This window comes from Chondrus crispus, genomic scaffold (assembly GCF_000350225.1).
Source record: "Chondrus crispus Stackhouse genomic scaffold, scaffold_10, whole genome shotgun sequence".
In the NCBI taxonomy this organism is placed as follows: Eukaryota; Rhodophyta; class Florideophyceae; order Gigartinales; family Gigartinaceae; genus Chondrus; species Chondrus crispus.
In genome coordinates, this window is record NW_005178942.1 from 507079 (window position 1) to 530582 (window position 23504).

The 23504-nt window shown below is 49.6% G+C and overlaps 1 protein-coding gene; it reads right to left on the minus strand.

Annotated features, from left to right (window-relative positions):
• Positions 1 to 8603: 8603 nt before the first annotated feature.
• Positions 8604 to 9572, minus strand: CHC_T00001467001 (hypothetical protein). XM_005712602.1 is given in 2 exon segments: positions 8604 to 8678; positions 8679 to 9572. 1 exon segment carries the CDS (start codon positions 9570 to 9572, stop codon positions 8679 to 8681), a length of 894 nt encoding a protein of 297 aa, XP_005712659.1. The 3' UTR covers positions 8604 to 8678.
• Positions 9573 to 23504: the final 13932 nt, after the last annotated feature.

Consider the following 23504-nt stretch of genomic DNA (forward strand, 5'->3'; position numbering starts at 1 on the left):
GTCACAGTTGCTCCTGAGTACGAGGTCAGCTCTGAGTCAAGCTCAGAAAGAGACAGAATATCATCTGTTCACAGTGATTTTATTGAAATAGATGAATTGGATACTATACTTCAGGCTACGGACTATATGTAAAAGAGGGAAAGAAACATTTTCAAATACTGTATCATGAATCATGCACAGTATTCAAAAAGCCAGATAGCACCCTTTCAGAGCTTCTTAGTTCAGAAGGAAAAGCTCTCTGAAAAGAATCTCTATGAACAGTTACCCTTTCTGAGTACTCAAGATAGCATGTGCACCAATATTGATACGCTTCTTCTACATCGACTGGAGGTGGAAACGAAATTAGATGCTCCCTGTTGCACCATATAAACATCCCGAGTGATTAGTTCATGTTGGGCTTATCTCTGACGTAGTCTCCTGCAAGAAGAGTCCTCTGATTCTTGAATGGAAAGCAGCCAGCAGGAACAGTTACAAGTAAATGTCCTTCAAAAGTAAGCCGTTCTAAGCAACTAACTATATTATACCGCTTTCCAATTGGAAGTATAACACATCTACAGTACGGAACGGACTTCTGAACGCCTTCCTCGAACCTAGATAACAAGTTCTCCAATAAAATGGGTGTAAAAGGTGGGTTTGCAGCACCAGCATCGATATTTGCTTCATTACATTCCCAAGTTCCAGTAGATCCGAACGTTTCATCTTGCAGGTCCTCACTGCAGTATGTATCAAGGACGCCACTTTCATTAAAGCAATCTGCAAATAGCTCCGCAGTAACCCCACTTGTCACACTCCACAACTCATACAAAGATCTAGGTGCTATCCAGCTAGTAAGAATATCACCGCGGGAATGCTTTCTTCTAATTGCGTTTTGCAGTGCTTTAAGAAAATCGGGACAGCGTATACCAGGAATTTCATCTTCACGGTCAACGTTTGGCGGGTGTTGTGAAACTGTACGGCCTGTAAAGGTCGGCGTCGTTTCACCACGAAGTCTTTGATAATACCGATTCCACATTTTCGCTGCCAGCTTCCCATTCACAACAAACACGCGGTGCTGTTTTTGCCCAGAGAGAGGAATTGAGACGCGGTAGTAATGTTGTTTGCAACTTGTGCCTCGGATGTGTAGCAGAACAACTGATGTGTTCGCTTCCAGTGCCGAAAAAACAACTCTTGTGTGAGATGTAGTAGACATGATGTTGGAAGATGATTTTACAAGAAACGAGGGAAGCGACACCCCCACCACAGCGCCGAAAAGGTCAACCTAGGGACGTAGAAGGCTGCAGTGTAGTTGAAGTACCGTAGTAGAGAGGTATGGTACTGGGCACGAGCTTTCATTGTGTGAAAGAGGCCTTAGGTTCAACTTGCAGTTGAGGCCCTGTATCTGCGGTTCCAGATGTGAGTTTTCAATTTCTTCTCCGCCAGATTATCGTGGTGCTCTTTCTGAGCAAAATTGTCGTCATACAACTACGAACACGGCCACCTGAGTAGAAAAAAAAGAGTAACAGCTGGGCTGGCCGACTCCAAGCAGACCGTTGACCACGAAGATGACCGTTCTCAGGAGCATGCAAGGCTCGCCTATATCACCCGACATCTAATTTTACTTATATTTTTGAGACAAGAGAATATGGCATAACGACCCCGCCATGAGCGTTTTGCACTAAAATATGTTCAAAATCTCCTTAGGTCACTGACTGATGAGTATCGTGCTGGCCATGTGGATCCGGATCCGGATCCAGATGGGCGAGCTGTGACTTCTACTACTTACAGTAGAGAGCGCACAGTGTCAAATACATTTTTTTAATATTCTAAGAAAATCGGTATGATAGCGGTGGTGTCGGGCAAGAAATTCGCTCTGTTAAGACCGGGGGTCATACAGTAGGGCAACCCCACCGCGCACATCTATTTGATCTTACGAGCGCACCCCACCGCGTCGATTCTATTGCCGGTTGCCGGAAGAAATAATGCGTTGCAACTGTGGGAGGCTTTTTTGGTTTTTTATGAATGACTCCATCCACGCCCCGAGGGCGTTCCCGCCGCTCCCTCTTCCACATCTCCACGCCGCCTTTCGCGCCTCCCGCACCCTCCTCCTCTCCTGGCTCCGCCTCTCGCTCGCCCGGTTCCGCTCCGACGGCCCAACCCCTGTCCCACCATCAGAGCCCTCCCCGCCTCGCTTGCCTGCGGCCGTGCCCCACCCCACCGCCGGCGCCTCCATCGCCGCCAGCAGCAGCTCGAACTCCTCCGAGAACGGCGACATCGCGCCTGGCCCGCGCGACACAGAGTCTCTCCGTGCGTGCTCGTGTGCCTTCGTTTATTTGCGGCCGACACTCCTCGTCGCCGCTTTATACCCACGCGGGAAAGAGGCTTTCGGAATGCCCATGGTGTCGGGTCGGAATCGGCGGCACGACCTTTCCGGCAAGGCAGAGAAAGAGTGGTCACACAGAGTCTCTCCGTGCGTGCTCGTGTGCCTTCGTTTATTTGCGGCCGACACTCCGGCGGGCCAAAAGCTAACTTGCATTCATGAACGAAGGTGATCCGAATTGCATTGCATTGATGCATCGGAGGTGGCGCTTGCCACGTCAGTGGGTGAACGACGCATATGGATCGGGATCGATATCCTGGATCGCGATCTAAATCCCACGCGTACGCGGTGTACACGTGTTACAACTGAACAACAGCTGCCGGGCTCTAGTGTCTAGGTGACAAATGGCCTCATATGAGGCCAGTTTTTAGGCGGGCTTTTGCAATTCGAATAATTGTAGAAATTTATCGCTACTGTAGTGAAAAGCTTACGACTAGAGTATTAAACGTTGGCAAACCAGAAAACATTCAATTCCGTATCTCAGTCTTCCCTAATCAACACTTTCGTCTTCCTCTTCCCAAAATTTCTTCAAAATGGTGAGCGTCAATGATCCTCGAATTATTGCAGGTAACCGCGTCCACACTCGTGCAAGACTGCTCACAGCTCAGAGTAAATGTCGTCGCATGTATGGAGCCTCCTGGAAGATCAAGTTGGTCACGGGAACTGTCATTAGCATGAAAACTGACAAAGTGAAGGGTCGCAGTGTCACTTCAGTCAGGGCTAAATGGGAATTATCAAATGGCGTCAAGGAAGTCACGCTTCGCATAGCTAACATCAAGGCTGGTGAAGTGATGGACCTGATCGATGACGGTCCTGAAGATCATATCCTGCGAGAAACTCAACATTATGCGCAACCGGAGCCTACAGAGGACCGCGTGACGCCACTGGAAGGAGCACTCAGCCCGAGTACGAGAATCTCCGAGAGTGACGAAATGGATTCCCAAGATGGCCTCATGAATGTCCACGGCCGGGCCTGGAAGCGTGAGGAAGTCACGATGCATTTAAATGGTATGATACCGCCGAGAAGATGGAAGGTGATTGGACCGATTGATGAGATTATATCCCGTGGTCACAGTCCATCTCAAATGCATCCCATGGACTACTTCATGTGGATGTTCCCACAGGAGCACTTGGCATTAATGGTTTCCTACACCAACGATGCAATGGAATCAAGGGGACTTCGCTTGACTACAAGAGGTGAAATTTTGAAGTTTTTCGGGGTGCTAATCCTTATGACTCGGATTGAATTCAGCACCAGAAGGTCTCTTTGGAGCTCACAGGAAACCAGCAAATATCTCCCGCAACCTCAATTCGGAAACATCATCTCCCGCAGAAGATTCGAGGAGCTTCGTCAGAATGTCACGTTCAGCTTTCCAGCTGACTCAAATGACAGATGGGGTATGATCAGGGACTTCATGGTTGCAATCAATGATCACAGAGCATCACATGTGATTCCATCACAGAACATCTGCGTTGATGAGAGTATGTCACGCTGGTATGGACTTGGAGGAGATTGGATTGAAACCGGTCTTCCTCATTATGTGGCCATGGACCGAAAACCCGAGAATGGCTGTGAGTTGAAGACTGCTGCATGTGGAAAAAGTGGAATCATAATAAGAATTGAGAACGTCGTCTCAGCTGAGGAGACTTCTTTAAAGGATTTTGAAAGTGACCACTTACACGGAACCGCAGTGACTTTGAGGTTGTTACAGCCATGGTTTCACGCCAATCGTGTTGTCTGCGCGGATTCGTACTTTGCTTCTGTCCACACGGCTGAATCACTTTATGAGAAAGGTCTTAGATTCACAGGTGTAGTGAAGACATCTACCAAGAAATATCCGATGAAATATCTATCTCATCTGGAGATTGCTGAAAAGGGAGAGCACGTCACACTAGTTTCAAAGCCGGTGGCCGGGCCTCATCTCATGGCAGTGATGTGGGTGGACCGAGACCGCAGATACTTTATTAGTTCTGTCGGAACATCCAACGAAGGAACTCCAATCTACCGCGAGAGATGGCGTACACGTCATGGCGTGACAAGAAAAGAGGAATTGTCTATCCGTATTCCCTCAGTCTGTGAGCAGTATTATGAAACTTGCTCTCAGATTGACCGCCACAACAGATCTCGTCAGGATGATCTCGGCTTGGAAAAGAAGTTCGAAGTCAAGGAGTGGTCTATGCGTGTCAACACTTCTTTATTGGCCAATTGCATTGTGGATGCATGGAAACTGTATGCAGGTGCAAAAGGAGATGGTTCTAAGATGTCTCCAAATCAGTTTTATTGTGAGCTTGCTGACCAGTTGATTGATAACAAGTATGATCGTATATCGTTACGTCAGCGAGAATCAGACAGTGCTGTTGAAGATGAAGATGTTGGGTTTGGCAGTAGAATTGGTACTCACCTAACTCCAACCACTCGCAAGCGTAAAAGCGCATCCGGCGAGGAGACTTGTGCTCTTTATCAATCCAGGTGCAATATTTGCAAAGGTACAAAAAAGTCAAAGTTCATTTGCTCAGCCTGCAAGGCATATTTTGACAAAGAAGTATACCTTTGTCATCACCAGACTGGGCGTGACTGTTTTAAGAAACACGTCGACGAACGTCACGATCTTACTTACAAAGGTAAGTACTATTAGTGCTTAAAGCGCTTGAGGCCTTTAAAACGGACTAAATGGGTCAGCATTTGAGTAAAATAGAGCAAAAAGAGATAAAAAAACTCCTTTTGCCCCCTATGGTTCTATCCTACGTCTAAAGACTTGCTTGGAAGACCTGCAGCCGTGTCGGAATGCCCCTTTATGAGATGTCACCGTATTCAATCTCATGTTCGAGTGGGCGCTATAAAGCGTCCTGGGCTGCAGGTCACGAACAAGAACCATCGAGATCCCCGAAGGGATTTTTCGACCACTAAAGTGCTCAGCGAGGAGTTGAACCCCGGCCTCTAAGACTCAGCGATCCTTGCAGACCACTGAGCTGGCTTGTCAGTTACTAACTAGTCGTTTATAGTTGTCTTTATAGTCGTTCAAAGTTCTACTTCGTAAAAATTGTGCTCCTTTTGTTCTATACTTGCGAAAATCTTAAATTTTGTTTAAATTTTACTGTAGAGCATTTGACCTCATATGAGGTCAAGGGTGACCTCATATGAGGCAAATTGCCGGTCGTCTAGACACTAGGGCGGGTCGCGCCTGGTTTGAACGGGACGCGTTTGCGGGCGGAGATGCAGCAATGCTACGTGCGGCTCAGAAGACGGAGAAGAAGACGCACGCCCGCGCGATTCGCGCTACCCGCCGGCACGGGCCATCCGCCCGCACCTCAGCGACTGCGACCGGCCGCGCCCCGCGTGGGGGGCGGTGACGTAGGCACGTGGAGAGAGGACGCAGCTGCGCGCGGCGGACGGCGCCCCGGGTAAGCTGGAATACGTCTTGTCTCTGCAGGAGTCGCGCGGGGAGGCCGCGCCGCGCAACAGGTGGCCGCGCGCGCGTCTTGATCGCGCGCCCCCGCCGGGCAGCCGCACACCCGGCGCGCCGTCTTCTTGGCTGCCGGCCGAGAGGCTTCAGGGGGGCGATGCCTTCCATGCAGACCGTCTCTTTACTCGCCGGCGAGACGCACGGCAACGCCGCCATGCTCCGCACCCGGAGCAGCTCGCGCTCCACGTCGGGATTGCCAATAATCGCATGCCGTCCCTCGCCTACTCGTCTCGGAATGCCCTTTCCAGACCCGCGCCACCCGCCCACCGTCGGTGACGAGTTCGATAAGCCCTCGGCGTACAATCTCCCTACAGCGACAGCTCCGCACACCCCTGACACCGCCGACAACTTTCCTGCCTCCTCTGTCTCTCATCTCCCCGTCCCTGAGAGTTCGGGTGAGGATGGGGGCGCGTGAGCTCGCCACGGCGGGGGGGCCATCACCGCCATGGCGCCGATCGCGAAGCGTTCGCGCGCCCTGCTGCTGCTCCTCCTGCCGACCGTGGTGCTCGCTCTCTTCGCTCTCATGTTGGTCCAGACCGAAGCTGCATCCTGCCCCCGTGTCTGCCGCACCAACGTTGATAGCGCCCTCATCGAGTGCGGTCACAGACTATGCAGCTGCCGTGTCTATACCTGCAGCACGGGAGGCTGGTCAGGTGCCTGTTGCTGCTACTAACAGTAATGCGGGATGTGTATGATGGAACTGGGACTGTGATGGAACTGGGACGTTCGCTGAGAAGACTATCGCTTCACTCTGGCGAGTTGTTCTTCTCCGCATTAACGGTTAGTCTACTCTTTGACGCCCTTGCAATCGTATACTAAACGAGAAACACTCCAGTCTTCGCTCATTTTCATTGTTTAATCGGTCTCTGGTGTGTTGTCTTAAGAGTAGAAATTGGCGGCCGTGTAGGCGGCATGGCACAAGCACCATCACGCCTGACCCGCAAACAATGAGTGATCGTTCCTTTGGTGTTCCTGCATGACGCGGCGGGGCATGAACTGTGTAGTTTGGTACACTGATCTGGAGCTGTGGTGAGTCGTGTGACGACCCGTGTGCATATCAGACATGTGCTTCGGACTGGCGTCCAATCCACCAATACATTTTTATGCTTCTGGTCACTTTTATGGAACGGAAGTGTTGTCCATGTCGGAAGTCGTGGTTTCTGTAGTTATTATTTCAGCGCATCGTATCCTATCTAATGAAATAGCACCCAAAAGTCGCACTGGGGATAGCAAGGGCGGGGCCGGCCCCGGCCTACACCGTTCTGTTCGGACGTTCATACGAGCAACATGCTATAATCGATGGTATGCCGCACTTGATGAAGGCGGATTTCTCGTCGGTCGTCGAATTCGAAGTCAGTGCATGGGTACTTTAAACCCTTGCAATTATTTTTGTCCAGCACTGTTCGTAAGTCTCTAATCATGCTTCAAGTTCTCCGCCATGTATTACCAATAATTGTCATAACCGGCGAGCAGAAACGTTGACCTATCCGTTCGCAAGCGACCTCTGCAGCGGTCTAGCGTGATGCTGAGGGCATGATGCAGATTGCTGAGGAAGAATGCAAACGCATTCCCCTTCCTTCTGAGGTGCAAAAGGCATTAAGGAGGTTGAGGATCTCGCACACCGGACTGGGGTTTTGGTTGCCGCGGACGGGTTGCGCAAGGCAAACCGTGCTTTTATGGATGTATTCGGCGAGTAGAACAAGAAGAGAAGGACGCAAAGTATGATTCATGAGTTCTTTACTGTTAAGGGATTAAACTTTAATCCCATACAGTCGACCCTACGCATTAGTGCCGCCCCGTGTAAGGACTAATAATACGGCACTAATTCGGAGCGGCACAATCAGACGGCAGAACCACTACCCGGCCAGAACTCTGTTATTAGAGTCTGCTGTTGTTGCCTTTGACCCTGTCTCTCATGCCTAGTACTAACTTCTAGAAAAGCTCGTTTTGCGGACCTCAAGTCCGATAAGGCATTGCTCACATCGCACTCCACACCCAGACTCTCTACAGACCCAAACAACCTTGCTAGCACTACAGCACTCGGTACGGCCCCCCTCTCCGTAATTTCACACTCGCCTTCTGCCACACACTCATCCATCATAGCATCACTGGCAGACTGATTCTGTAGCTCTCCACCATAATGTATTGAATCGCAAGCATCACTAATAGAAGCTTCTGCCACAAGCTCATTAGTCTCGATCTCAATCCATTCCTCCACATCGCAGGGTGCAAAGTCTTTGGTCAGAGCGTTGTAGCGGTGTTGGTCACAATTTGTTGGAGTGAAGGAAGAGAGCGTTTGATATTTCGGATGGTTCGCTCTGAAATTTTGAACTGACGCATAACTGTGGTATTCGCATTGCCGACCTGCAGCAGATGACCAACCTCGATTTTCTGTGCAATCGTAAGGCGCGTAAAGTTTCGCTTCGCTTTGGCGATCTTTTCAGGAATCATGTTAGGGTCTTTGAGTGAGGTGCCATCACCAATAGAGCTGAGGCGCATGAGGAGTGGGCGATGACGACGTCGTGCATGACACGTGGCAGAACCTGTGTCTGCCGGTTTTTGCGGCACTAATTCGAGGGTGGCAATAATGAAAGCGGCACTATTGCGCCTCCCCCTTTATATATAAATGGCTTCCATATTATTGCACTTTGGGAGTACTGCACTTTTTCTGCTTCAGACACGGGTGTGCACTAATGAGCAACACACTGTAGTACACTGTAGTGCCGAAGCAACCAGGGGCGTGTAATTTGCAGGAAAATTAAACGAAACGAAAAGGGAGACTGACGATAAACTGTTCGCTTCGATGTTTACATTTGATTTTGCCTTTACCAAGTCCCTTTCTAGCAAGAAAAACGGTTCTAAGAGTTGATGTCCAAGTTGTAGCTCCCTTGGAAAATAATCTCTCCGTTTGAGGCGTCCGACATACCCCTGCGCCTGAAGATCATTTCGTCATCCAACCAAACCTTGACGGTCCAAGTGGTCGGTCCCTTCCCGCAGTTGCGTGTGTGTTTCAAAGTCACTTTGTACGAACCCGGAAGAATGGCTTCTACTCGCGGATACCTGTAGACGACGTTCTTAAACCCGGCAGGTTGGGCAGTACAATTCTGGTTGGCATTGTCACTGAGACGACCGCGTCCAGAACTTTCGTTTTCACTGTTGATCATTGTGCCATCTGGTTCCTCCATCTCGATTTCGATGATATCACCACTGTCGTACGCAAGCTCGACATAAACCTTGACGGTTTGAGTCTCAAACGAGATGCAGTCGCCTTTCGACCCGTCACTCGTCATCTTTTCCAACGAACCATCCTGCTTCGTCACGTACCAGGAACGGATGGGCATGGCTAGGCAGCGGTCATGCAAAATTGCTTGTTGGTTGCCTGAGCTGTTTCCCCTGGCCAATCCCCATCTGTTGGGCTGGAAGACGACACGTTTGACGCCGAAGAAGTCTGGTGCGAAGGGCACGTCTAAGCCGGTGGGCCTCCACTGGGAGATGGGGACTGTGGTGTTGTCTTCGTTGAACACAAGAGTCTCACCGACGGTGCGAACACGGGCCAAGTTTGGGATGTCAGGATGGCAGATGAATGCGCCTTGCGATATGCCAGGCGGACGGACAGTCATCAAGGTGCCCACCCTTCGCATAAACATCACATCATTGGAGGCACAGAAGCGGAATGTGCAGTCGGGACCACAAATGGATAGGACGAGTGGAAATAGGCAGGCAATGAGGAAGACAGCGCGGAGGCCGATCATTGTTAAGTCAGTGCTGTGCGGTTCTGTCTGGGATTATCGGACGGGAGGAAGAGTGATGAACTTCATCAGCGGAGTCTGCAGTGTGGCGTCCACTGGCATATAAATACGGTACTGAGGAAAAGTGGGAGATCTGGAAGAAGAATTACAGAGAATTGAGAAGGGAATCTCACTGTGCTGTTGCACTTCGGATGGCGGAAGGTGTGATTCTCATCGCTCAAAAAAGGACATTGAATAAAGAAATCACCAACATGTACAGTATCGCAGGACATGCCCTGTAGTGGCAAACTAGCAGACTACAGTCATGATTGAGTGCCACTTTTGCATTCTGTATGAGATGTCACTGTATCCTCTCTGGCTTGAAAAAGTATCTAACAAAATACAACATTGTACATACAGTGCCCAGGAGGCGCGCGCCAGAGGTAATTCAGGGGCTGTTGATGTCAACATTGTCAACAGTTGACATCAACGTCGAACAATGCAGCCGTGCGGCTGTTCACCTGTCACCCACGTAGAAAAGGCAGCCATGCACCTGTCGAACGAGCACTATGCTGTCCCTGCAGAGGGCCCGACGGGTGTGTCGTCGAAACACGGTACCGCCACAGTCTAATGCTTACGCCTTCTCACGAAAGAAGGGGCTCTATGAGAGCAACCACAACCATTGCATAATGCAACAATCCAATCATTTTCGTCTCTATCGACGGGAGCATATTATGCTTTGAATGGAAGCACATGCAATGGAAGCACATGCTACAGTACTTGTACAGTATTAGCTTCACTGCCCTTCTCCCGGAAGACCTACACGCTCGTAAAAACCCCAGCGTTTCTACGTTGCTTTGCTCCGCGTCATATATTCTGTAGCAAGAATATACACACCGTTTAGGGCTGCGTTCGGCATCTTGGACCTATCCACTCATCTACTCCCCCGCTACTGTATCTCATCGGGAGTGAACTGGTCGGGTCCACGTGTTTTTATATAGAAACGGAATGAAACACTTCATGAAGTATGTCTCTTCTGCATGCGATGTGAGCCTGTGCGTTTGATATTATCTTGTCTTCTCATGCAGATCTTTGCAAAAAGACGAAATGACTCTGCGCTGGGGCATGCTTCCCTCACGTATCCCCCACTACAGTATTGACCTGAACAATGCTGTGTTGTGATGCAAAATACGGCATAGCATGATTTTAGGGATGTAGCAAACGCAATAATAGCGAGTTTCTTGCAATGGACGAAGAGGCGATGGGTGTCTCGCGATAGGGATCGTTTCAGGGCGAGAATGAAGACTACTAGAGCAACGCACGTTTTGTTTCGTACGCCACCTGGACCTGCGATCTGAATAGGGGAACACGATCTTGCTTCGTTGTAATCGTGCGTAGATGGATGATGCTGCTTGTATGTGATTTAATGGTAACAATAATGTAGCGGCTCACTCGCATCTACGGTATGTACACGTACTGTCATTGAAAGCGTCGCAAAAGGATAGACAGGACAGTTTGCTCTACCTGTTGATTCAAAGACGATGGAGTCAAAGTAGTTGTCATCAATGTAAAGGATACTGTACCAACTGCCGCACAGCAATGCAAAGCGGGATCCCTTACTGTACAAAACTTGATGAGCAAATCAGCGACACATTTAAACATACGTTTTCATTTCACGTTGACACGGCGACAATAAAATGTCACATCGTTTCAACTGTTGTGCCGTCAACTAACCCAAAATTACAGCCGTGCGGTAGGGCTTTTTCTTGAAAGCGCGCTTCTTCCAGGAGGCATGCCATGCATGATGAAGAAAATGCTGCTGAATGGAAGATCGGCACTTCAGAGGGTCAGTCAGTGGTGGCAGCTCTGGAGCCCCTCAGGGCTTACACTGCCATCACCAGGGCCTTAAATTCTTACCAGAATATGAAGAAAATAAAAGAAAACTGCTGCAGATTCTGTACAGTAAGACATGGCCCGAGCTCAAATACAATACCCTTGGAAATTACTGTACCCTTAGTACAGCAGCAGAAGAACAATTGCCCGCAGCGGACAACAGGGACGTCCCTGTTGACTGTTAAAAATTGCCCGCGGCGAACGTCCCTGTCAACAAGGACGTCCGCCGCGGGCAATTATTCCTCTGCTACAGTAATTTCCTGAGGCTTCGATTCGGTACGAAACACATGGTGACATCACCATGTGTTTCGTCACGGACTCATTGTTCTCAGCCTCGCCACTCATCGGCCCTTTACTTGTCTAGACTAGCACTCCATCCACTCGTATTTTTGAGACCACGGCGGTCCTTCGAGGGCCATGCGTAAGATTGAGGTTGAAAAATCCTACCTCTCACAGACTACGTCACGCATATTATATTACAATGGTTCTGGTGGCCTCTTTGCCACCGAGATGTTTACGATTACGTCAAATCATGCAGTGGTTGTCTACACCCGGCTCCTCTGGCACATTATCGGCGCACCCTCCACTTGCCCATCACCTCACTGTTTGATGTGTTCTCTGTGGACTTCGCCGCACGACTGGTCTCACTCGATTCACACGCGCTACCTTTCGAAGGGTACTTTAAGACTTCTCACAAACCTCGTGACTGCGCCCGCGATCCAACTCAGGCTTCATGCTTACCACCAACCATGGTTGTGATCATGACGCACGAGCGTTCAAAAGTTTCTCCTTCCCCATCTCGTGTTCTCCTTTTGCGTCCCTTCGCTGTGTCAGATGCGACCTTTCATCAGTGCGAAATACGCAATTCTACGCTGGGTCCAAGCCACCATGCGCGCTCAGTCTCTCTCTCTCTCTCTCTCAACTCTTCTTTTGAGTTTTGGTCCAGTTCGTGCCAGTTGGAGTCCCCAGTTGACCTGCATGCATCTTCTACAGCCATCCGTCTCCCACTCTTATTCTATGCGATTATACTCTTCGCGCTGGAGACAAATCGTGACAGTGCTCATCGTAATCTAGTGGCCACGTCAAATCAGCCCACCTGCCTCACCTTTACGTGAGTGTTCCCCGTCACATATCCCGACCACACTGCATTATATCGCCGCTATTCGGAAGTGGTCCTCACAGCCTGCAGACATTCGAATGTCGTTGATATCGACATAGGCTGTAGAAGCTTATACTCTGATAAACCTCATTTACGACTTCCACGTCTCTGAACAGACTGAGAACATCTACTTCCAGCAGCGGAGTGTCTGTTCCGTCTTGAAATGCCCTGGCCGGGAATCGAAGTTGTGGCCACTCCTGCACGATACGATGTCCTTCGCGACCAAAGACATTGATAGCTTTTTTACTTGATGAGGTCCACTACAATACTTATACTATCTCCAGTTGCCCCTCGGGCAGGTCGTAACCTGCTACCCAGGTTTGTTTGACTGTAGGTGCCCTGCTTCCGCTGAGTCCGCATGCATCAATATTTCTTGTCACATACAGAAGGCCTGTTACAAATACTAACATCAACTATCATCTTTGGGCGTAGCCAAAAAAGGTACACGACATTCTCGTTGCCATTTGTCCGGGTCAGAGACCACAAGATGGATGCCGGCTACTCGTTGAATAGAAAAGCGGTCTTACTCCGTGCGGGGACATTGAGAAGGATGTCTTATGTTAGCTTCTTTTTAACAGTCCTTTGTGGAAGGGCAACCGCAAAAAAAGCCCTGATTCCTCCGAAGTAATAAAATAAGGGCTTGGCATGGACAAAGATAATGCTGGGCCAATTCACCGCAACAGTACCCTCTCTCCTGTTGGGCACCTCGGACGCGCGGTTCTTTACAGACCTTGTGTCATCCCGAAACAGCTTTGGGCCCGAGTAAAGAGGATAAATTTTTGAGGCTTTGGGTGCATGCCGTGCACATGATGAAAAACTGACATTTGTCTCATGACCGAATGTTACAAGTGAAGCACACCTTGGAAGGCATTGCAGATTGCTTTAATTATCGCCTAGCCAACTGCTATACGTTTCGGTTCGATGCGTTTTGGCTAGGCATCATAGCCTCCGACAGAAGAAATGATTCATTTCAATATTCTTGTCCACACATGCTTCATTTTGTTTCTGGTCTCAACGTTGTGCGTTGGAGAGGAATCTTCTCTTGACACTTCCACATCACAGACGTTATCGCAAATCTCCAATGCTAACTTTTTGCTTGTCACTGGCAATCTACCGGGGTGTGCTGAGGAAATATCTCACGCCGCCATGGGCAACGCACATACCTCTGCCTCGACAGACGTTCCGGGAATCATACCACATGCCGAAATTTTTACCAACGGAGCACCTTGCACCTCCGAGACCCTCGAAGAAGTGGTCCGTTTCTACTCGTCAGCTTTCTACAGTGAACAATTACCAGAATACCTCCTCAATTTGCCGCAAGAGACAATTCAGTCGATTTTTGCGATTGGGAAAGACACGACAGTGCGGAAATGCGGCACATGGGAGGACGATCAAACGCGAGTGTACCTTTTTTCAGAAGACTTCGAAACGTTGCTCTCTGGTTTATCTATGGCCGCCATACTTGATGATTCCTTGTTTCCGTATGAACTGGTTGCGCAAAATCGGATGTGGATGATATCTACGTCGCAATCTGGGGATGGAAGAATTTGCGCTTACGTAAGGACATCAGAGGACCTCGAAGACAACGGTACTATGCCATCTGTTTCACAATTGCCAAGCGAAGAACTTGAAGACAACGATGCTGTGCCATCTGTTTCACAATTGCCAAGCGAAGAACTTGAAGACAACGATACAATGCCATCTGTTTCACAACTGCCAAGCGAAGATGTGGAAGTTCTAGAGGAGAGCGTTGAGGAAGAAATAGAGACAGGAAACCCTGGGGTCTTTGAGGCTGCGAATATCGAAAGTCTGGATGAAGACACAGCGAATTCTATTAAGAATAAGAAATGCTTCCCACGTTCTGCTAGAGTAGTTGTAGAGGGTGGCGGGTCAAAATCGATGAAGGACTTGCGAATTGGTGATCGCGTTCTTGTGGCCCCTGGGATGTTCTCTCCTGTTATATTATTCTCACACCGTGTTTCTAAAGGGACTTTCGCGTTCCTGCGCATTACCCTCGAGTCTGGCAATACCTTGACGACAACTGCAGGCCACTATATTTATGTGAATGGAGATCTCAGAGCGGCAGGGCTAAATTTACGCGGGGACACTCTGGAGCTTGCTAATGGTTCCCGATCTGCAATTATTGGAGTGAAAAAAATTTCAGAAGTTGGTCTCTACAACCCGCAGACAATGGATGGAGATATTATTGTAGATGGGGTGAGATGCTCCACATACACCTCTGCATTGGCACCAGGCATTGCGCATGGGCTGCTCGCCCCAATTCGAGCTTTGGCGAGAGCAGATAAGGGCATTTTTTACATCCTCAAATACATTATAGAAACATTACAGAAAGTTGTCTATGACGATAGGTGACGTGCTCGAGAAGAGAGTCTTAAGTAAATTGCTTCGATATCTCGTGTCCTAGCAGGACATTTTGATTGCGTATAAATCACAGCGGCCTTCAACACCATCCATATTGTACGGGTACAGGTAAAGCAAAGACTGTATTCAATATCCAATACTGTAGCAAGGGTACTTGCAATACAATATCAAATGCGGTTTTCAAGCACACACAACACAAAACTGCAGTTAACTTGACGTACCCTTCGAAGGGTACGGCCCGCAGAAATGTCCTGAGTCTTTCAGGGGTGGGCTGAAGGCCAATGAATTCATACATACACAAGATGGAACTTCCAACAGTACAGTACCCTATCACCTGACACTGTAATCCTGTGACAAAAAAAACGCACGTTTACGGGTCGCAAGAAGCCCACGCACGAAGGTTAAGAAAGGCCCTCAAAGGCCCATCACGCACGTGATGCTCGTACTGATGTGATGCTGGTCCTTCTGTGGGGTCTAAAGTTACTTCACTTCATCGTTCTGGCGGTAAATTATTCTCGAATGCACGCACTGTAGGCACAAAATGAAACTTGGTGCTGTGCGGTGGGTGGCTGGAGGGAAAGATGGAAAATTTAATAAGCAACTACATAGACAATATTTTATTTGCGCGAAAAAACAATATTTATTCATCCCGATGTTGCTGTCACCCATACACCTCTCACCCTCCACTTCTTGCTAATCGTCTCAACGCTTGCTCGGTTTCTTCCATAAACCCGCAACGTGTACAACCAAGGAGGGATGAAACCTGTAAGTCTGTGCTCCAAGAACAAGCTGTTCCCATTGATTTGTCGCTTTATTCTGCTGTACTTGACTATGCTTTTACTTCGAATGGGCACGACTTCCACTAGAGAAGTTACGGAAGTTTTATGTATAAATGCTTCAGGGCGATATTCAGTAGTAAAAGCCCCGTTGATTGATTTCGGTTGAGTGCTTGAGAGAGAATGCCTTTCTCAAAAAAAAACGAAGCCTTAGAATCCGGGGAAGAAAGCTGTACGGCAGAAGGTTTCACAGCGAAGTAGTTCCTGCCCTTCACATTGACAGTATCGTGTGCAGCACTCCCGAGCACTAGAGCGACGGCCTCGCGGACCGCTGAAGCAACTTCGTATAATTTGGAAGCATCCCGCGTTGTTTGTTGGCCGGCTTGTCTGCGATGGCGTTGGTGTTTGTGAGGCTGTCGGTGATGAAGATGCGGAAGGAGAAGGAGAGGGTGAAGCTGACGATGAGGGAGAGAAAATGATGGAGGCAGATGGAGAGGGAGGTAAGGAGGAAGAAGCTGTCGGAGACGAGGAAATAGATGCGGAGGGAGACGGGGTATTCGTGGCGATTGCAGACGGCGAAGGAGAAAGGGACGAGGATGGGGAAGAAGAGGGCATCACATCTAATGCCACAGATGAAGTCGGCGATGGCGTGACGTCCGTAGTCGATGGTACCGTCGGTGTTGGTAGGACAGTCGGGTCAGAGGGCGGAGAAGTTCCGCAAAAAATTCTTGCAGCTTCTCTCATGAATCTCTGCGCAAATTCGTTTCCATTGCTGACATCCTCGCATTGTGCAACAGAGAGCCCAGAAAGTCCAGAAATAAACGCAGGAGTGGTTCGTGATAGGAAGAATTCAAGATATTGCAGCGAGCAGCGACTGTCAAAATCGAGCATCCTCCCCATTGTCGTTTGCTGACATGCACTGCAATACCCCAGTCTTGGTCTCCCTGATCCACCGACCTCGCAAGCAATTGTGGTGCCTATTGGTCGTGTAAACTTTGTGTCGATCATGATGTTACAGATATCCCGACATCCGGCAATAGTCAAGGCTGTGTTACAAGTCGTTGAGATCGAATCACAGATTTCGCTTATGGTCGGAAGCGATTTCGTAATTGGGATGAACTGGGCGTGAATTGGGAAGGTCAGCAAAAGAACGGTAGAAAATGCCAGAAGCAACCTTGCAGTAAGAGGTGCACTCTTCCTAATGACTTGATTCATTACAAACAGAGAGTTGAAGAGAGTAAGGTAAGGTCTGAGATGGCCTGTGAAACAAAAAGAGAGAAAATGAAGATATCAGACATTCGTCAGCGTTGGGGTGAAGGTGACTACGTCTTTTAAGAAGATGGTCGCCTGATGAAAATATTCACTGCTTTTAAGTGAGAATGAGCAGAGGTGTGGTGATCGTCCGGGTGGGAACCAATTTATCAAACAAGTTAATTAATTTCTCATTCACTTGAGAGTATACGTCCTTGGGGCCCAGTACGCAACAGTAGCGGTTTATGAACGTGTCTCCGATTCAGTTAATGGTCGTGAATACAGAAGCAAGACACCAACAGTACTCCGGACATGAGCTGTAGCGGATTCAGTCCTTGGAACAATGTACAGCGCGACGAGGATGCGTTTGTGAGGGATATGTTCTTGAACGATTGTGAAGTCCTTGACATTGTACAATTACGAATTTGAACACATGACTGTGAGCAGCGCTAGTGTAGGAAAGGTTACCCTTGCCCCTGCACGTTGGATACACATTTTTGCGGGAGTACAGTATTTTGGTGGATGCGGGATGGGATACTGTTGTTGTTGCTCAGCATCTACTGTATAATAGATAGCTGTGTTTACCACTACTGATATGGATATGGAGGCCTTACGTCTGCTGCGATGGGCATGGAGTTCGTAAGTTTGTCACGAGTGCTCAGGGCATAATTTCTACAGCCTTGAGGGTGGTGCAGGCAGTTGCTTAGGTTGCTCCTGATGCGCTTGTGCAGCATAGCTTCCCTATCGAAACGGTACCTGTAGTACGTGCTGTTGTCCACCGTATGCGATTTTATACGTACGAGACTTGGTCTTGAGACACGCACGGCCTGAAGGGTAGGGATCGTTTTCTTCCGGCCAAAGCAACCTACGAGAACGTTAATGTCCCCTACTACAGTATAATGCGTAATACTGTGTAGTACGGACCCGTTTTGGTCTATTGTACTGTAGCTGGATTGTGCGCTGCGAAGGGTAGCTACTACATTACCCCTACCCTTGGGTACTGTATATGCCCATACGGGGTACCGTTCTCTGTCGGCTGTAATAAGTAGTGAAATGCTGCTACAGTATTGCGAACAGCAATGACGGCCATGAGGAGAGATAGTTTTCGGAGGCAGTTTCTGTCTTTGGAACGTGTACGTACGTCCCTGTTCAAAATACTTTAATAATTTTTTATTTTTAAATAAAAATTTTAAATCACATGATCATGGGGAGGGGTGCCAGCGAGGATACCTGTTACAGTAGTTTGCTGGTCGCGATCTAAAATGCATACACAGTGGCAGATGCACGCTGTTTGTCAGTTAGGGGCAACGGTACATTCGAATGGTGACGACGAGTATCGAAAGCAACAAGCACATAGGGCCATCCCTCATCTTGCCCAGAGCCGGAGTCCGAGAAGGACTACCTACCAGAGGGTAGAGCGTGGCGGAGAGTGCCGGCAACGCTTTCCGCTTTTTCGGTATCGCTACAGTACCCTAGTACAAAGGGTACCAACGGTACTGTACCATCCGCGATGTAACTTACTGTACGAGGTACCCTTATTCCGTCCGAGGGAAACACCTTTGCTACAGATACTGTACAGTAACTGATCCGGGGATATCAAAAAAATTATGCATTTTGGGTCTGCCTAATTCATTCCCTCTTTTCCCCGCGCAAGCATCCTGCAGTTTTGAAAAAACGGCTCGAGCATAGTTTCTCGCAGTAAGCCGCACAACCATCATCGCAATTGCCAATATTGTTTTATGTGAGCTAAGAAAGTTACACATTGACTGCCTTGTCTATCACGAATACGTGCAGGGGTGTTTTGTGACAAGGCGACTCTAGCTATGGCATGGCGCTTTAAAAAAAAGGTCAATGCGTTAAACGACGTGAGCTTCCGTTTCGATTTCTCCGGGTGTGTGCATCCGGGGTGGAAGGCATTGACATTATTTATCCTGCACCTCGTTGAAACACTAACGCGCACGCGTCCTTTTATTAACGAAAATCGCGCATGACGCGAAACACTGCCGCAGGTCCATCATTTCGCACTCTTCAGCGCTCTCAAATGGTGGTGATAACACAAGGCGGCAAGATGCCTGCATGCCTCACCTTCAAGGATCTGACTTGTTAAAAAAGAGACAGTCGTAGCGCTCCCAGCTTATGTTTTAAAAAAGAATAACCAGCCATTACTAGCCAGAGCCTCTTGTGCGCCTCGCCATCTCAATGTCGAGCCTAAAGTTGCAAGGACGCCCCTTGTGCTGAATAAGATCTGCAAAAGTGCTACTGCAGAGGATGTCCCCACACCAGTGCATTGGCTTGATGGAGCTGCCAGTGAGCGGGCGGACTTTAGTGATGAGGTCATGCGCATTTGCGGCGAAAGGTATTGCAGCTAGAGAATGGTTTTTCTAGCAGAGGTGGGCGAGCGCGTGGGGCGGGCGATGGAGTGCGTTGATAGAATAATGAACGACAAAACAGGACGAATGGTGAACTTCAAGGTGGGTTTGCTTTCGAGCGCATTGGCAAGAGTTGTGGCCAGTATTGCGGCAGCGGTTGGCAACAGCAAGTGTTGAGGTTGCACAGTGGACATGGAGAGTACCAAGGGTACTGTATGAGTAAAATTGATTATAAGCGTGAGCGTATCGAGGCGACAGAAAATCCTCAGAAAATAGCCAATGTCTAAATGACATTGTTGTAGAAAGTGGGATTGTGCTTCCTTATCCTTTTCGCTTATGGTTGCTACTCGTGTATTTATACTACTACCACTTCATTGATTGTAAAGTAACAAGTAAAAGAGACGACGAACCAGTTTGGTGTCATCACACAAAAGGTCAATATTTCCGGGGTGTTCAGGGCAGCGCTGATTATTTCCTGACGTCTGACCAATCGCGTAAATCATTTGGCGCTCCCAACATTCCTTTGCCAAATAACATCGCACCCAAACGTTCACCCAAGTATTCGAAGCGTGTCTGTGAAAATCCTTTATCATGACGTCTGCATTCATTGCTGAAGTCGGGCCATACTGTATACATGCCAATTCTCGCTAGACCAACTCTTGTACAAACTGATAATTGATTTCAATGTGATTTGCACGATTTTGCTTGCAGGACCAGCTAATGGTTCCCGCGTTGTCCTCATACATGAAAGATGGGTTTTCAGAAGCATATTTAAACTCACTCAGTAGCTGACGCATCCATCTCGCTTCTTTTCTACAATCCGATAGCGCGGTGTATTCAGGTTCTGTCGATGACAGTGGCGTGTAATTAAGTATGTTTTTTGCCCATCCAACTGACGGCACGAGAATGAATTGAAAAATATTTCCACTGACAGGGGGGGTCCCGATAGAGTGCTACCCTTCTGCGGGTGGCACGAATTTTGAGCCAAAAACGAAGGGTCTCCAGAGAGGCAGTTGGATGGATGTAATGCCCGAGAGCCGCTGCCGCCGCGGAAAGATATAATGCAGTTGCTAACTCGAATAGAGACTATGGCGGAAAAAGGCATGGTCGATGATGCCGTTGGACATCTGCAAAAGTGTAGGCTGGCATTTATGGCTGCGAAAAAGTAGGAAGTCAATGCGACTGCTCGGCAGCTACTAATAATAGAAATGCTTGATTGGACTTTGTAACACAATGTGAAATGGCTATGGGATGGATAAGCTTTCCCTGGATAGCGCGCGGGGCGCCAAAGGCCAGATAATTAATCAACGTTGTTCGCGACCTTTGGTGACGTAAGCGGTTACGTCATGCAGTGAGTCTTCCAAAGGTTGCGTGAGCTGGCCACGTCTACAGTAGCTTCCCTGTTACACAACGGGCACAGAGGCGAAAGGACGGAACGGTCAGAAGACTGTGGGGGGCATAGATTCCCCCAAGATAAATAGAGGGGGAGAGACCTTCCCGACAATAAAGGCAGAGCTCAGAGAGGGAAAAAGAAATCCGTCTGAGTGTCATCGCCAGGCACTGTTTCTGTTCACTGCGGTAGTGACTGCGTCCGAGCGAGCATGACAATGCGCGAGAAAGGAACGCAACGTGTTACAACTTTTTGTCTGTACTGAATGTCATGAGAGCCATACGTGCACACGTAGCACACGCATGACAGCGCAATTAGATCATCTTTATTCACCGCCGTCTCACTGATCCCTCCCATTCCCTTATCCCCCGATCAGGCCATATGTCCAAATGTTTTGAGGACATAATTTTGTAGAGGGTCTGTGATGCAAGGAACGATGACTCTGTTTTACTGAGGCTAGCGGACGAGGCTCTAATAAGAGGCGGCTGTAAGGGCACCACAGATTAGCCCTAAATCACACACATATTAAAGTGTGACCCGGGCCTCCTACGGCGGGGTCCGGGATCATCGTTCCCCTAACTCCTCGCACGTTAGGTTATGGACCCTATCTCAGAGTGGCCTCGCTCCCCGTGACGATCTCCACTCTGGACCACGCTATCCAGCGCGTCCTGCGCTCGAGGCGATTCAGCCTACGACAGCACATCGACAATCTATACGCCAACGCCACCGCGCAGGAACCCCTCCACAACATCAACACACACAACGCGCCGCAAACGGCGGACAGCACACCAAACATGACGTCCCCATACACGATTCCCATCCCTACCCTCACGAAAAACAACTATGATATCTGGCACTTCGCTGTTACGAACTACATCCAGGAGCTCGGTCTGACCGAACTCACCGTCCAGGGCGGCCCGGCTAGCCCCAGCGCCGACCCTGAACAGACACAGAAACAAGCCAAGGAGATCGCCCAGGTCCGCCGCATCATCGGCTCGACGATCTCACCGGAAACTTTATGCATCATAGGATATGACGTCCTCCAGCTGTCGCCAGCCGACATGCTTGCCAACATCAAGACACACTATGAGGATGACGAAACACCCGAAGAACACGAAAGGTTACGAGCCAAAGCCACGACGATCACCATCAAACCGCGCGAGACCATCGAAGATTACATCACCCGACACCTCAGTCACCGCCAAGCCATGCTACGCGCCAAAGTTCCAGGACTCTCAGACGCTCGCGTCACCATAGCATACATCATACGTGGGCTGGCATCACGCCCGGCCTTCCGCCAGCACATACCGAGCCTGCTCGCGGACAGAACGACCACTATCCGTGAACTCTGACAGCTGCTAGACCTATTCATACCAGCAACCGAAACCATCAACCCACAAAAGACCAGGACAACCCGCACCTGGTGCACTTTCCACCATTCCAACTCCCACCACACGAACGAATGCCAGCAGCTCCAAAAACTGCAACACGAACGACGCCCCCCGTACCAAGGCTACAACCAAGGGCGACCCGCGCAGAAGGCAGGATACAACCCTCCACGCGACAGGGGCGGCGGTCGCTTCCGCCGAACCGACGCATTCAACCGCGCACGCAACAGCGCCAACGCCGCTCTGCACATACAAGACCCCGAGGATTACAATGAATGCTATTATTCCCCATACAACACGGAGCACACGGAGGAGCCCGACCAGCACAAAGGCAGCGACAATGAAGAGGACATGGCACAGGTACAGCACACCCCGTCTCACAAATACTACCTCGATTCTGGATGCACACCATCCTTCTTCCGATATGCGCCTACTAACGCCCGTCGCCAACACTCCACCACGGCTCTCCCCAACAGCTCCGGAGCTAGAGGCACTCATACGTCTTCCGTCACGCTTCACGACCACCGAGGAGCCACACTCCGCGTACCGCACGCCATCACAATCCCCACCTTTTCCAAAAACCTACTATCAGTAGCACAAGTTACTCTACAAAATGACTGCCACGTAGTGTTCACGCCTCACGGCGGCTATATGATACCTTCCCACACCCCCACCCCACAAAACGCATTCGCGCATTTCACCCTTGACAACGGCTTATACAGCATAACGCTGAGTGACACGGCCAAGACGTCACCAACGGGCATACCGCTACAACTCGAGTCTCGAGACCCCCCCGGCAGAGTGCTACAACACGCACGAACCGAAACGCTCCATCGACGATTACTTCACCAAAGCCAAACCGAGACCACCCCCCCAACGAGCAATGCAACAGACCCCAGCATAGCCACCATGCCCAACACCCACGGCCTTCACAACAAGAAAACCACCCCACATCATCCCCCCCCGCCACCGCAGAGTCGCCACAGACCGAACGACACACATCACCCGTTTCCCATACCACCTCCCCGACATACCACCAACTCTCCGGGAAGCCGCGAACGACCTCTACACGTGGCATCTCAGGATGAACCACACATCCCCGACAACGCTCCAAAAAATGGCCACACTCCCCATCCCACTAGGCCTCCCAGCGTCAATAAAAAAACGCCAAGTGCCCATTCACTGCCACGGCTGCAGTGTAGGACACATGCAACGCGCCGCCCACCATGACCACATCACGCGGCCCCTGGCCGGGCACACGATCACAACTGACATGGCCGGACCGTTCCCAGCCACCCCCGAAGGCCACAGGTACTTCCTCTCCTTCACCGAGCTGCATACACGCTTC

Bases quoted from the DNA above. Each gene is read 5' to 3' on its own strand.
- CHC_T00001467001 (XM_005712602.1), bottom strand. From the start codon at position 9,572: ATGATCGGCCTCCGCGCTGTCTTCCTCATTGCCTGCCTATTTCCACTC.